The sequence below is a fragment of the Polyodon spathula genome, chromosome 12 (genome assembly GCF_017654505.1).
Source record: "Polyodon spathula isolate WHYD16114869_AA chromosome 12, ASM1765450v1, whole genome shotgun sequence".
NCBI classification, from domain to species: domain Eukaryota; kingdom Metazoa; phylum Chordata; class Actinopteri; order Acipenseriformes; family Polyodontidae; genus Polyodon; species Polyodon spathula.
Window position 1 is genome coordinate 37036603 of NC_054545.1, and position 14226 is coordinate 37050828.

The 14226-nt window shown below is 42.3% G+C and overlaps 1 protein-coding gene across 2 annotated transcripts; it reads right to left on the reverse strand.

The window, feature by feature from the left end:
* Positions 1 to 1033: 1033 nt before the first annotated feature.
* Positions 1034 to 13400, reverse strand: LOC121323785 (beta-1,4-galactosyltransferase 7-like). Of its 2 annotated transcripts, XR_005951183.1 has the most exons (7): positions 12810 to 13400; positions 11002 to 11352; positions 10328 to 10553; positions 9781 to 9864; positions 3629 to 3733; positions 3255 to 3343; positions 2962 to 3047 (listed from the first exon to the last, which is right to left on the reverse strand). XR_005951183.1 is itself a non-coding variant. In XM_041264996.1 (6 exons), the coding sequence occupies exons 1-6, from the start codon at positions 12860 to 12862 to the stop codon at positions 2892 to 2894; spliced, it is 975 nt and encodes a 324-aa protein (XP_041120930.1). In that variant the 5' UTR covers positions 12863 to 13400; the 3' UTR covers positions 1034 to 2891. The 2 variants fall into 2 exon arrangements, 1 of the variants encoding a protein (XP_041120930.1); XM_041264996.1 differs by lacking the exon at positions 3255 to 3343 and having other exon boundaries at positions 1034 to 3047.
* Positions 13401 to 14226: the final 826 nt, after the last annotated feature.

The following is a 14226-nucleotide window of genomic DNA, read 5'->3' on the forward strand; positions in this document are numbered from 1 at the left end:
ATTAGTTTGTTAATAAGAGGTTTTTATTAATCGTAGAAAGTCAAATTTATCAAAGCAAACAAAGGCCCCTTTTTACAAATTGAAACATAATAAACGATCAGCACGTGTTCCTTTATAGAGAATAGCAGCGGGACATTCCCTGCTGAAAAGGCTGTTCAGTACACAGTCAGTACAGACACAAATGACGTGACCTGTATAAGCACGCATAGCAAATTTCTGGACTCTTGTCTAAAAACACTTGCACAAGTGTGCCATCTGCAGTACTTTCCTAGTACCGAGTTCTCGTTTTTTTAAGTTCACATCCAAATACTTAAATATAAATGAGATAAAAGAAAACTACAATTATAAATACAGATATGAACTTTATTTGTTTTATTCTGATAAAGTAAATATATTTCTCCACTTCCAGCATGTTATCTTGTATCCTGAATGAACAACAATCCAGGATTCCTCTGGTTTATTACTATACAGTATTGCTTATTAAGAGGAGCCTGATTTCAATAAAGACTATCTGCATGGCTTGTGTAACACTGTGCTTCACAAGTCATTGAAACAGTTATGAATGACCAGGCATCAAACATCCTCCTATATGAATACACAACTATTTCCATTCTGTATAAATCAGTGTCACATTTAAACAGTCCACCCCCCACCCTCCACCCTCCACCACAATGCATCCTCTATTGAAACACTTGAATAAGTTTCTTTAATACTCTAATAATATAAATATTAAAACAAGGCCAGCTCTTTCTTAAACAAAAAGGCACACGTTCAAATAAAACAGATAAAAACCAAAGCTTTCGTTTTTTGCTTGCACACCATACTATAGTATTTCCTATAGTGATCGACTGCTTTACCCTCAGAGAGCAAATGAGCAATCAGATAATACCCTTAGTTTCATCAAAGTCCATTACACTTTAACAAAAAAAAAAAAAAAAAAAAAAAAAAAAAACTTTTAACAAAAAAAAAAAAAAAAAAAAAAAAAAAAAAAAAAAAACACTTTAACAAAAAAAAAAAAAAAAAAAAAAAAAAAAAAAAAAAAAAACACAGTAACAAACATTACTTAAAAAACTTTTACAAAAACCCTGGATTAAAACATGGTGAGTATTTTCTCATGCCAGCATTACAGTTTAACATCTTGTGTATTGTTGCTGTGTTACATTTGTTCCCTGTTGATCAGTCATGATTTTTCATCACCTGTTGTGTCTTGAGGTAGACAAGCCATGAGCGGTAACCTACCTGTCATAACACTGAATACAGCACACCAGTTCTCACCATACATACATACAAATATGTAGAGAGGTCAGCTGTTTATCAGCAAGGTGACCCTGCTGGAAAACTCCCTAAGCAACTCTTGTTTTTGTAACAAATTGTTTTACTAGATAAAACGCACTCGACTCAATAGAAAATCTTTCACTGTTGTAGGACAAAAGCTTGCATACCAGACTAACATGGTGCTGCAGACTTCCACCCACACCTCGTTCCCACTTAGCAGAAGGGTAACATTTTAAAATGGGTGCATCCGCAGGCCACAGAGCTGTAGATTCTGCTTGCTGTGTCTCCCAGAGGAGGCTGCGTGTAGTGTTCCAGGACAGTTCACATTACATTTAGTTTTCCTTGGCTTCTTCCCAGTTTGATTTTGAGTTTATTCCAGCCTGTAACTTGAGACACTGAATTTCCACGTTAAAAAAAATAAATAAAAATAAAAACAAAATTGGAATCTGGCTGTATTGTTTCCCCTCAATGAGCACAGATCTCACAATTTCTGTAAATAACTGTAGAAAAAAAATTATACATTTTTCTGATTTAATAAGTATTATGTAGAAATAGTGAAATATCTATTTTTACAGCCCTACATATGATACAATGAAATGCTCTGGTATAGTTCATGGGAAACGCCACAGTCTTGGTATACATCTACAATGGTAGTATTTTAATTAGCTTTAGATTGCACAGAAGAGGAGTCTACATAGGTTTAAATATGCACACCTGCCATGGGCTTGGGGGAAGAAAAAAAAAAAAAAAAAAAAACAGGACTACGTAGAAGATTCTGTGCATAAAGGTTTGTACAATTTTGTGGGTCACTCATCAGAAATGCATTCAGAAGCTGGATCAGTTGTATAACACACCAGGACTTTTATAAAGTCACCTACAGAAATCTTCACATTTCTGATCCTCGCTTCCACCACCAACTCATTTACCTAAATCAGACATCAGAGAGGAGGGACACATACCAAAAAACAGCTGGTTTAATGTCTTGTCCAGAATACGTAGAATTTAATATAAAACTATAGCTTTTAAGAAACCGGTTTATGCACCTTTGCATTTTTACAGTGTAGCTTTACATAAATATTGCGCAAATAGAGTCAGAAAACCATCCAACCAGTCTGTAGCCTAACGAAAATCAATTGATTATCCCATTACTCGCGAGAATGCAGACTGGCTTTCAGAGTAGTCATTCCTTGCTGCTGTGAACAAAGAGCCATTCGCTAATAAAACATCCAAAGCAGAGCACAGTGCCTTAGTACAGCTGCTTAATCTAGATTTGATCTCCCAATAAAATACAAATAGGTTCACATTGAGCATTGCCTTGGAAAACATGAGGACAATGTCAAAAGTTAATGATGCATATTTCATAATCCAGCATCCATTGGCAGAATTATTATTACTATCATAAAAAACACATTGTACATTTTCCAGATTCAATAATAATAATAATAATAATAATAATAATACATTGTATCAATTCAGATACTGCACTGCTCTGAGCAGACTGTATATATTCCAGCTTCCTACTCCAAGCAGGATCGACTCTCCACAGACCTGTATTAACAGAAGAGATTCCTCATGGGCTCAGCATTAAGAGGCTCTCCTGAGATCTGCACCTCTGATCAGCTCAGCAGGCACCACGGGGTTTCGTCGAGGTCACAGTCCAGCAGGATATTGATCAGTGTGCACGGAGCACCGCTGATCATGAGCTCCCTTTTAGAGTCCACATTGTATCGCAGCTTGGACAGCCCCCCTTCTCTGTCCACTTTGAACTGCTCCTGGAGCGGAAAAGGACTACATGTTAATGTTCATAGACACAAAACACACACTGCCCAGCAAAGTGTACAATGTAGATCTTATTGAAGCAGCAGTCAGCTCCAGTCCATCTCGCAACTATGGCTTTTGTGAAATTCATGCACACACCAACATCAAAAGAATAATTGTACTACTATCCACGATTCTGGATGGGTAAAGACTGAAGTCACCTGGTTCATTTTTTTCCAGAGATTTAGCCTTTGTTTGCTGCATGTTTATCAGTTACTGTGCTTGTTTTCACCAGTAGCCTTCATGGTCGCTGCATCAATCAGAAAGCACAAGATCAGTAGTGACAGCATGCAGTGTGAGAGCACAGTGCTGTAGAAAGATCAGTACTGAGAGCGTGCAGTGCGAGAGCACAGCGCTGTAGAGAAAGATCAGTGGTGAGTGTGCACAGCGAGAGCACAGCGCTGTAGAAAGATCAGTACTGAGAGCATGCACCGCGAGAGCACAGCGCTGTAGAAAGATCAGTAGTGACAGTGTGCAGCACAAGAGCATAGTGATGTAGAAAGCAGCTGGGTATTGTATACAGAGGTATTTGTACCTGCTTCTGTGAGGCCACTCTCTTCTGGTCCCTCTTCCTCCACGCCGGGTCGTGTAGGTGTCGGAATGTCTTGTACCCTGTCGTTATTCCCTTAGGCCTGAACAGCTACATTGAGAACATACATACAGAGTATTAGGATTAGTGAGCAAACAGACGTTGGGTTTAAGATACCGTGCAGAGATCCTACCACCCCAATCTCCCTGTCAATTCACTACAACAACCACACCTGAAACCTAAAACTGCCTGTGATGAGTCAAAGGGGTTTCGGTCTGTGATTCAGCCTCCCGACAGTAGGTGGCATCAAACCAACTCGGGACTTCCCTTACCAAGATCTCGTGACCATGGCAAAAGTCATCTTTTGAGGGGCGGCACCTTGGTGAGGGGCGGAAGTACGAGTATGTAAATTCCAGCCACTGGAGTCAAGTGAAGGATAAGGACACGTGTCGGTTGGGGATTGGTGTTCCACTGACTACAGAGGCGGGACATTACATACTAAAGGGAACGTACTACTGTGTTCGGGGTTGGTCCGAAAGAAAAAGTAGGAGGAGTCACGGGTGAAGGGAGATACTGGTTTTGTGCAGCGGGTTTTTTTTGAAATACTAACATTTCTTTTGTCTTTTTTTTGTTTATGGTCACGACGAAGACAAATTAAAGACGTGTCATCAGTTTGTTTTGGATTTCACCCCTGCACTCCTTCCCTCACACCATTTTGTTTTTTTCGTTTGTTATTTAATCCTTTTTGTGGTGTATAGAAAATAAAAATAAATTATTTTATTTCTGTACACATAAATTACTGTCTGGACATTCCATTTAATACACTCTCGCCTCACACGTGGTGTCAGAAGTGAAAATGGATCCAGCTACAGTTTTGACAATGTTTAGGGAGCAGGAGGAGAAGCGAGAGGAGAGAGAGACACGGCACCTGGAACAGCTCGCCCAGTTCTTGGGACAGCTGGTAGAAAAACTATCAATATCAACATCAGAGAGAGCGGTTGCCCGGATGTTTGCAGCTCAGCCTAATCTTCAGAAGATGACCTCGGAAGATGATCCCGAGGCTTTCTTGATTACTTTTGAGAGAGTGGCAGAGGCTGCAGAGTGGCCTAGGGAACACTGGGCCATGAAATTGGCACCCTGCCTGACAGGGGAAGCTCAGGCAGCGTATCGAGCCCTGACGGCCACGAATGCAGGGGACTATGTTAAAGTTAAAGAAGCCATTCTCTCACGCCTCGGGATCACGGAGGAAACATACCGGCGCCGTTTTCGGGAATACCAGCTGTCCAAGGGGATGCGGCCCCGGGTTGCGGGACAATATCTTTTAGATCAGTGCACCCGGTGGCTGCGGCCAGAAGAACATACACCCCAAGAACTGGTGCAGAAAATAGTTATAGAACAGTTTGCGTCTATACTACCGCCAGGGAATCGAGAGTGGATTAAGAGGAATAGACCTACCACTCTCGAGGATGCCCTCCTCCTGGCGGAGGCCTACGAAGACGCAAACGAAGGTGCCGGGTCAGACCCCACTCCTGCCCCTAAACTAACTCGGACCAACCAACCAATGAAGCCCAGAGGGGGTAACCGGACCTTCAGACCATGGAGGTCGAGGTTAGCCCCATCCTGGGCGAGAGAGAATCCCCCTAACCTGCCGGTCGCGGACTCGCAGGACAGATTAACTCCGTTGATGCCTCCTAACCAAGTGTGCTACCAATGTAATGAGCCTGGACACATTGCCAGGAATTGTCCAGTAAGAAAGGTGGACCTGGCGACAAGATCCTGGTCAGCAGTAACAGGTAGGAACACTGGGGAATGTCGGGAGGGCCCTTATCAGTTAAGAGTACAGGTCGGGGGAAAGAGTACTTACGCATTTGCGGACTCTGGGTGTGCACAAACATTGATTCGGCAAGCTCTCTTGGATGGGGTAGCCTGGGAGCCACAGGGTAAAGTGGCTATCTCCTGTATTCATGGAGAAACTCGGGTTTATCCCACCACTAAAGTTAGACTTATTGTAGGTGATTATTCAGCTTGCGTTAAAGTGGCTGTAGCGCAATGTTTACCATACCCTGTTCTCCTGGGAAGAGACTGGCCGTTTTTTGATCGTATTTTAGGTCGGGAAATGGTCTTAGTTTCTACCAGGGGACAATTAAAGCAACAGGAGAAAACAATTGGCGAGATTTTTCCGTTGCAATCCGACCTGTTTAACCCTAAAATCCGCCCAAGAAAAACAAAAAGAGAGCGTCGGGTGGAAAAATATGAGGGAACTCTGAGACGACAAGGGGAGGGGTCTGACACAAAAGTAAACCAATCGTTGAAACGGCAAGGAAAGGGAGTAGGTATTCAGTGTAACCGGGGCTGCGAGGTTACTGAGGTGGAAGGTCATGTAATAAAAGACACTCCTCTCTGTGTACCTAACCATTGGGACCGAGATATTGACTTGGGATATGAACAACAAAATGATCCCACGTTACAGTATGCTTGGAAACGGGTTAGATATATCGAGGGGAAGGATATGCAGGAAGGACAACCGGTGGTATTTCCGCATTTTTCTGTATCTGGGCACTTATTATATAGAATAACCCGGGCTCCCGGGACGGGACAGCTCGTAAAACAGTTATTGGTTCCTAGGCCTTTTCAGTCAGAAATCATGAGATTGGCGCATGACATTCCATTTTCAGGACATTTGGGAACTGAAAAGACTCAGGAACGAATTCTGGCCCGGTTTTTTTGGCCTGGGGTTTATGGTCTTGTGCGGAAGTATGTATCGGAGTGTCCTGAATGTCAATTAGCTGCCCCTAAGTCAGTTCGCCCCGCACCTCTGGTTCCACTTCCAATTATTGGGGTTCCGTTTGAAAGGATTGGTGTAGATTTAGTAGGCCCTCTGGAGGGAACAGAGTCAGGATATCGGTATATTTTAGTAGTAGTGGACTACGCAACGAGATATCCAGAAGCTGTTCCCTTACGCTCTATGAATGCAATAGCTGTAGCGAATGAATTGGTAAAAATATTCTCTAGGGTGGGAATCCCGAAAGAAATTCTCACTGATCAGGGCACTAATTTTATGTCAGACTGTATTCAGCAACTATATAAATTATTGAAAATTCGTTCAATTAGAACCTCAGTTTTTCATCCACAAACGGATGGGCTTGTTGAACGATTTAATCAGACTTTGAAAAATATGTTGCGCCGCTTTGTAGATCAAGAAAAACGCAATTGGGCTAAACTGCTTCCCTACTTGCTCTTTGCAGTTCGCGAGGTACCACAATCCTCAACGGGGTTTTCCCCGTTTGAGCTCTTGTACGGTCGGCAGCCGCGGGGTATCTTGGATCTCATAAGAGAAGGCTGGGAAGAACAGTCAAAGGAGTCTAAAAATGTAGTAAAATACGTGTTGCAGTTACGCGATCGCTTAGAATTAGTCGGTCGATTGGCACATGACAATCTCAAAGCGGCACAGCAGAAGCAGCAACAAAGCTACAATAAAAATGCAAGAATTCGGAACTTTCGACCTGGAGACAAAGTGTTGTTATTGTTGCCCTCATCGGAATCTAAGTTGTTTGCTAAATGGCAGGGTCCCTTTCAGGTTATTCGAGCAATTGGTAAAGTCAATTATGAGATCCGACAGCCTGGGCGTCGGAAAGAAAGTCAAATTTATCATGTTAATCTCCTGAAACCGTGGAAAGAACGGGAAGTCCATTTTATATCTCCTGTACAGGAGGGAGAGGATTTTGGACCCTCAATTGAGTCAGAGTCAGCAATTGAGGTCCCGATGGGGGAACAATTAACTCCTGATCAGCGTGAAGAGGTAAGCAATCTAATTAAAATGTTCAGTGATGTGTTTTCTAACGTGCCTGGAAGAACGCATTTGATCGAACATGCTATTATCACTCCGCCAGGTCTAAGAGTTAGACAGAGACCGTATCGCATTCCAGAGAGTCGGAGAGATTCTGTTCGAAGGGAGGTGGAGTGTATGTTGAAACTTGGGGTAATTGAACCTTCCCGAAGTGAGTGGTGTAGCCCAATAGTACCAATAGACAAGCCAGATGGGTCACTACGATTATGTATCGATTTTAGGAGGGTGAATGCTATCTCCAAGTTTGATGCATATCCCATGCCTCGAGTAGATGAACTCTTAGACAAACTGGGGCAAGCTCGGTTTATTTCAACTCTGGATCTGACGAAAGGATATTGGCAAATTCCATTAACGAAAGCCTCTCGTGAGAAAACGGCATTTTCAACCCCAGAGGGTCTTTTTCAATTTTGTACTATGCCGTTCGGACTTCATGGAGCGCCTGCTACTTTTCAGAGACTAATGGACAGGGTTTTACAACCTCATCGAGAGTATGCAGCTGCGTATATCGATGATGTAGTCATTTATAGTTCTTCCTGGAGAGAACATTTGACTAGATTAGAAGCCGTCTTACAGTCTCTGAGGAGGGCGGGGCTCACAGCGAACATGGCAAAGTGCGCTATTGGAAAAGAAGAAACTAAATATTTAGGTTTCATAATGGGTAAGGGTAGAGTGAAACCGTTGGTTTCAAAAGTCCAGGCTTTGTTGGATTCACCGGTACCTACCACGAAAACCCAGGTGAGATCACTGTTAGGGTTGGCTGGTTATTACCGCCGCTTTATTCCACACTTTTCCACTATAGCCGCCCCTCTCACTGATCTCACTAAAAAGAACGCTCCAAATAAAGTTAAGTGGAGTGCAGAGTGTCAGACAGCCTTTGAATCTATTAAAACTAATTTGAGTCAGGCCCCAGCATTAATAAGCCCGGATTTCAGCCGAGAGTTCGTCCTGCAGACAGATGCATCGCAGACTGGTCTGGGGGCGGTTCTGTCCCAGGAGAGAGATGGTATAGAACACCCGATACTATACATCAGTCGGAAGTTACTGCCCAGAGAACAGAGGTATTCGGTAGTGGAGAAAGAATGCCTGGCAGTGAAATGGGCAGTGGAATCTTTAAAATACTATCTTCTGGGACGACCCTTTGTACTCATCACAGATCACGCTTCTTTAAAGTGGTTAGACACGATGAAGGATTCAAACGCTAGGATTACGCGGTGGTACCTGGCGCTCCAACCCTTCGCCTTTCAAATAAGGTATCGTGCGGGTAAGTTACATCAAAATGCTGATTTTTTTTCCCGGGAGGGAGGTAAAAGGGAAGGGTTAGAGGTTTCCGAGTGTTCCTTCGGCTCCACTCTGAGGGGTGGGATATGTGATGAGTCAAAGGGGTTTCGGTCTGTGATTCAGCCTCCCGACAGTAGGTGGCATCAAACCAACTCGGGACTTCCCTTACCAAGATCTCGTGACCATGGCAAAAGTCATCTTTTTGAGGGGCGGCACCTTGGTGAGGGGCGGAAGTACGAGTATGTAAATTCCAGCCACTGGAGTCAAGTGAAGGATAAGGACACGTGTCGGTTGGGGATTGGTGTTCCACTGACTACAGAGGCGGGACATTACATACTAAAGGGAACGTACTACTGTGTTCGGGGTTGGTCCGAAAGTAAAAGTAGGAGGAGTAACGGGTGAAGGGAGATACTGATTTTGTGCAGCGGGTTTTTTTTTGAAATACTAACATTTCTTTTGTCTTTTTTTTGTTTATGGTCACGACGAAGACAAATTAAAGACGTGTCATCAGTTTGTTTTGGATTTCACCCCTGCACTCCTTCCCTCACACCATTTTGTTTTTTTCGTTTGTTATTTAATCCTTTTTGTGGTGTATAGAAAATAAAAATAAATTATTTTATTTCTGTACACATAAATTACTGTCTGGACATTCCATTTAATACACTCTCGCCTCACACTGCCTTTCTGCATAAAGGAATATGATCTGCTGCACGGGGAGGGGGGTCCACAGTGCTGCGGCAGAACAAACCAGCTTAGTCAGTTTTAAACACGAAAACTAAGCACAGAACAATAAACAAGAAAAAAGGAGGACTAACAAGCCTTTTTCATGTCTCTTCACTTCTATTGTATGCGCTGTAGTTTATCTTAAACATGAACACTCAATAGTAAATAATGAACTACATTCAGATGTTTTGTAACTATGTCTTTGCACCAGAGAGTTGGGCCTGGACATAGCAGGTATTCTGATGAAGTGGTTGTAACATTTCTGAGCAGAATGAAGGCTTGCAGATTAGAGTAAGCCCCCAGGGATCACCTGCAACCCTGCATCTTTTAATCTTCTGTAGAACTCGTCGTCCTCTCTGCCCCAGCCCCAGAAGCGGTTCGACATCCCATTGCACTGAAAGAAAAGCAGATCTAATCACGCCTCACAAACACACACACTTACTCATGCATGATTGCATTTCAGGGATGGCAATAAGACTCCCATTGCATGGCAGTGTGATCCATTCCTGGTTTTACTAGTGAGTTTAGTAACACACACCTGAGCTTGTTACCTACACACTGTGGCTAATAAAGTTTGTAATAAACCATGGAATGGGTGAAACTGCAACTGCTATGCAATAGGGGTCTTATTTGCATTGCTGCATTTTTATATACTGTGGTACAATTCATGAATCAGACATTTATAACACAAAAGAATAATACTCGTTTTACAATATGAGATTTATCTGATTGCATGTGTTTCTTGATGAGAAAAGACAATCTCTTGTTCAAGTGCTGAAACCCCAAGGTGTGTAAGATGTAGCACTTGCAGCTGTTCTCGCTTCTCTTCCAATACGCTTGGCCTGGCCGTGCCTTACCATTTGGTAATGCTGTTTGGTGAGGAGCAGAATCCCCCCCACGTACGTCCTGTAGTGATACAGGGGGTGCAGCTCTGGTGACGCGAGGTGGAACGGGCCCTGATCTGGAAACCCATAGTCCAAATCCTCATTGAGAGGCAGCAAGTCCACATCGTGCATGGCAATGTAATCAGTGTCGTTCCCACTCTCCAGAAATCCAGAATTTATCAGGGAAGCTCGGTTGAATCTGGACAAAAAAAAGTTACACATAACTTCAAACTGGAAAAACCATCATGCAACATTACACATGTCTCGCTCCCATCTGTTACTGAGATCGAGTGGAAAGCAATTTGAAATCTGTTTGTTTCCAAGGACTATTTCAATGCAATTTCTACAGCAGGGATGGGAATTAGATTTCTATTGAATTGAAATTTGAGACAGAGCCACAGTTTCTTGGTACCAAGCCCAGTAATGTCTTATTAAGTAAATAGTAAAATATGGAATGGATCACACTGCTATGCAATGGGAGTCTTACTTGCATGCCTGGAATTCAGACTCTTGACATTATGTGTTGGAACACGGACTGGGAATTCACTCCGGCCCAGTCATTTTCATGGAGGATGCGATGTACAGAGTCAGTAGGATCTAAAAGCAATGTGTTCAGCAGATAGCCCAAACCAAGCAGGATGCCTCACCTGTAATGATCTACCTGGTTGATCACGAAGATATTGTGTCGTATTTTCAGCTTGTTTAAGAAGGAGTGCATGTAGGGCACAAAGACCATGAGCTCGTCAAAGCGCTCTCTGAAAGGGATGAGGAGGGCCAGTTTGTGAGGACCCCAAGAAGGGTCGTCTGTTGCGCTTGCCTGTCTCTCTGGGGGGCAGGGCTGATGGGACAGGGTGCCGTCCTCGACACCCCTCCTTGGCACCTCGTCCGAGCAGCTGAGCTGGAGCCACAGCAGGGAGGCACAGCCGATCACCACGCAGACACAGAAGAGCTTGAAGATGGAGCACTTTCTGGACAGGATGCCGAAAAACAGACGAGACCTGATAACCAACAACACAGGCAAAAGAGATGCTTGGTGAGAGGCGCTGGTATATTTGTAAAAGTTCACATTCCACTGTTAGGTGTAGCTACTGGGGGGGCACGACACGACCGACTGGGGTGGGGGTACATTAGGGCATTAGGGCATACCAATAACCCAAACACCCTGGGCTTGCCATTAGCCTATATAGAGCCCTTCTTGAAACTTGGCTACAGCACTTGAAAGTCATGCAGCAGCAAGAACACACTAAACATTATTGATTCAACTCACACACTAAGAGATCTGAATAAAGCTGTTGCAATCTTCTACCATTCACTTACAACATGCAAATCAGATCAGTCTTTACTAGGAGCAAGAACCATAACCAAACTGACTGTTACAGTACCATGGACTATTACAGGATTATGATTCCTCAATGGTAAAGACGATCCTTTTCACCCAGTCAGGACAATTACCAAAAAAAAAAAAAAAAAAAAAAACACAAAACAGTCTAGTACCACCAAAGCACAATTAAACACTTATACTCTTACAAGACTTCTATAGACAAATAGGATGAATGCATGATGCATGTTGCAGTATTAATCAATCAGGTGTTACTGTCTTATGTCAACCTGCCTTTAATTCAAGAGTGTCGCTTTAATCTGCATATTTTCATTTTTTCTTCATTGCTAGTGTAGTTTAAAAGCACTGGAAAATCTGTATCTGTTTGAGGGATGTCATTCCCCTCAACTGTATACCTTTGTGATTTTCCTATCTTTATTAAAACAGAGCTTGCGTGCTTGCAGTAGCCCGTTTTATCTCTTATCAGTTTCAGCTTATCAGTTGAAATATTCCACATATTCAAAACAGTCTTTGGCTTTGCTGGGTTTTCATGCATCTCTTCTTCCACATACAAGGAACACTGCGATTTCTAAAGACACTTCCCTAAGGGAATAGCAGCTGGAATAGATCCGATCGCAAACACGTCACACAAGCAATAATATTAACTGAAATATTATACTAACGTTTTCATTCCCGTTCCTCAATTTGTAGCATCACACACCCTGCCATTAAAAAAAAAAAAAAAAAAAAAATTCCAGAATTTCAGATGCTTCTAAATTAGAATACTGTCTGTGGGAGGGCAGTTCTATGTTACTTACGAACGGTGCTTTTGTGAAGAACTGTTCTTTGAGACTGGAAATCTTATCCAAAAAAAAAAAAAATAATAATAACCACACAGCAAAATGCGCTAAATTATCGCGTGATGTACGGTACGTAGAGGACGTGACACATTTCAGAAGCTAAATCACAGTAAAGGGAAGGACAATTCCTTATCATTCCACACACAATACAATAAAGTTTCTGTACTGTTTCTTTCGCACCTCGTCTACACTTTTTAAAACAAAGCGCCCCCTACTTTGATTTAAATTAAACAATCTGTACTGGAAGTTAAATAAAAAATTAATGTATTTGCCATACCGGTTTTCCTCCTTGAAATACAGCACAGGTTTTCTTCTAGAAGAGTACATCATCTTCAAGGCTGTCCGATTGTCAGGATAACGTGTCTCATCAAATCTGGTTAATAACGATACCACTATAGTTCTCGTCTAGTAACATTCTCTGCACATTCTGTGCTCATCGCGTTTGCGTTCCTTCGTCTGCTGTGTCCATCTCCTCTTTTCTCGGATTATCTCCACTTTTCTATTAGTTGTTTCTTGTGTTCCGCTTGTAAACTTCTCAACGGTCCTCAGCCCCGTTATCCATACACGTGTAACATTTCCCACATTTCTTTCTAATACATTTTAGTTGCTCGCCAGCATTTCCTTATTTTGCTAGCGACCACCAGTTTGAACATCTAGACATACGGTATAGAACTGCAAATTAATTCTCTCAGTCCGATACATGAATCATATGCTTCTCCAAAAGCAATAAAAACGTACGTACTACTGGTATTTTTTTTTAAAGAAAATCTAATTTCTTAGGTTATAACAAATAATATTAAATACTTTAATTACCGTTTATATTCACTTTCTGTTGTTAAAACCAGCAATTACACGACGACTCTTTTCAAGCCAGTTCAATTTCTATAACGGCCCTACCCGGAAACCTAGTACACTGAGTATAGGTTCCGACCACTACCGGGACCGTAATGAGAATTGCACTGCAATACCGATACATGGTTTCAATCTGTGGTGAAAAGGTTACAGAACGTTACTTAAAGTTACTTACGCGTGAGAATGACTGCAGAACAACAAGGTATTCATTGTTCTATGCAAATCAGCGACAATAAGATCATAGGATCTTACATGAACACAATACAGCCACAACGCAGAGTACTTCCGCTGCATTATGTTCTCTATGGGAAATATACGTGTTTTACACTACACACACACACACACAAATAGTAATACATATATATTAGTCCAGTATATGGCACAGTATACATGGGATTACGTATTTACAAGTATAATGGGCAATGGTCCAGAAGGTGGGAGTTTTGTCTTCACGTGAAGGAAAATAAACGATTAGTCATTTAGCAGACCCTTTTGTCCAAAGCGACTTGGGAGACTATAGGGTGGTGAACTTTGCATCACAACTGCTGCTGCAGAGTCGCTTACATTAGGACCTCGGTTCTACGTCTCATCCGAAGGACAAAATAAGTTGTTTCACCTTTCGTGGAACCGCCCTGGTACATCATTGCAGAAATGTTCTTGACTGTTGCCAAGTTCTTATTTTCCATTTATATTGAATCCTAAATAGATCCTCTCATGACAGTTTGCATATTTCAGGTCATTTTTTGCAGTTTGCATCTATTTTGTAATGTGAGCGCTCTCTCTAAACAACCTCAGTCTTCAGTATGTCGTCAAACATGTGATGCAGATTAGGGTCTATACAC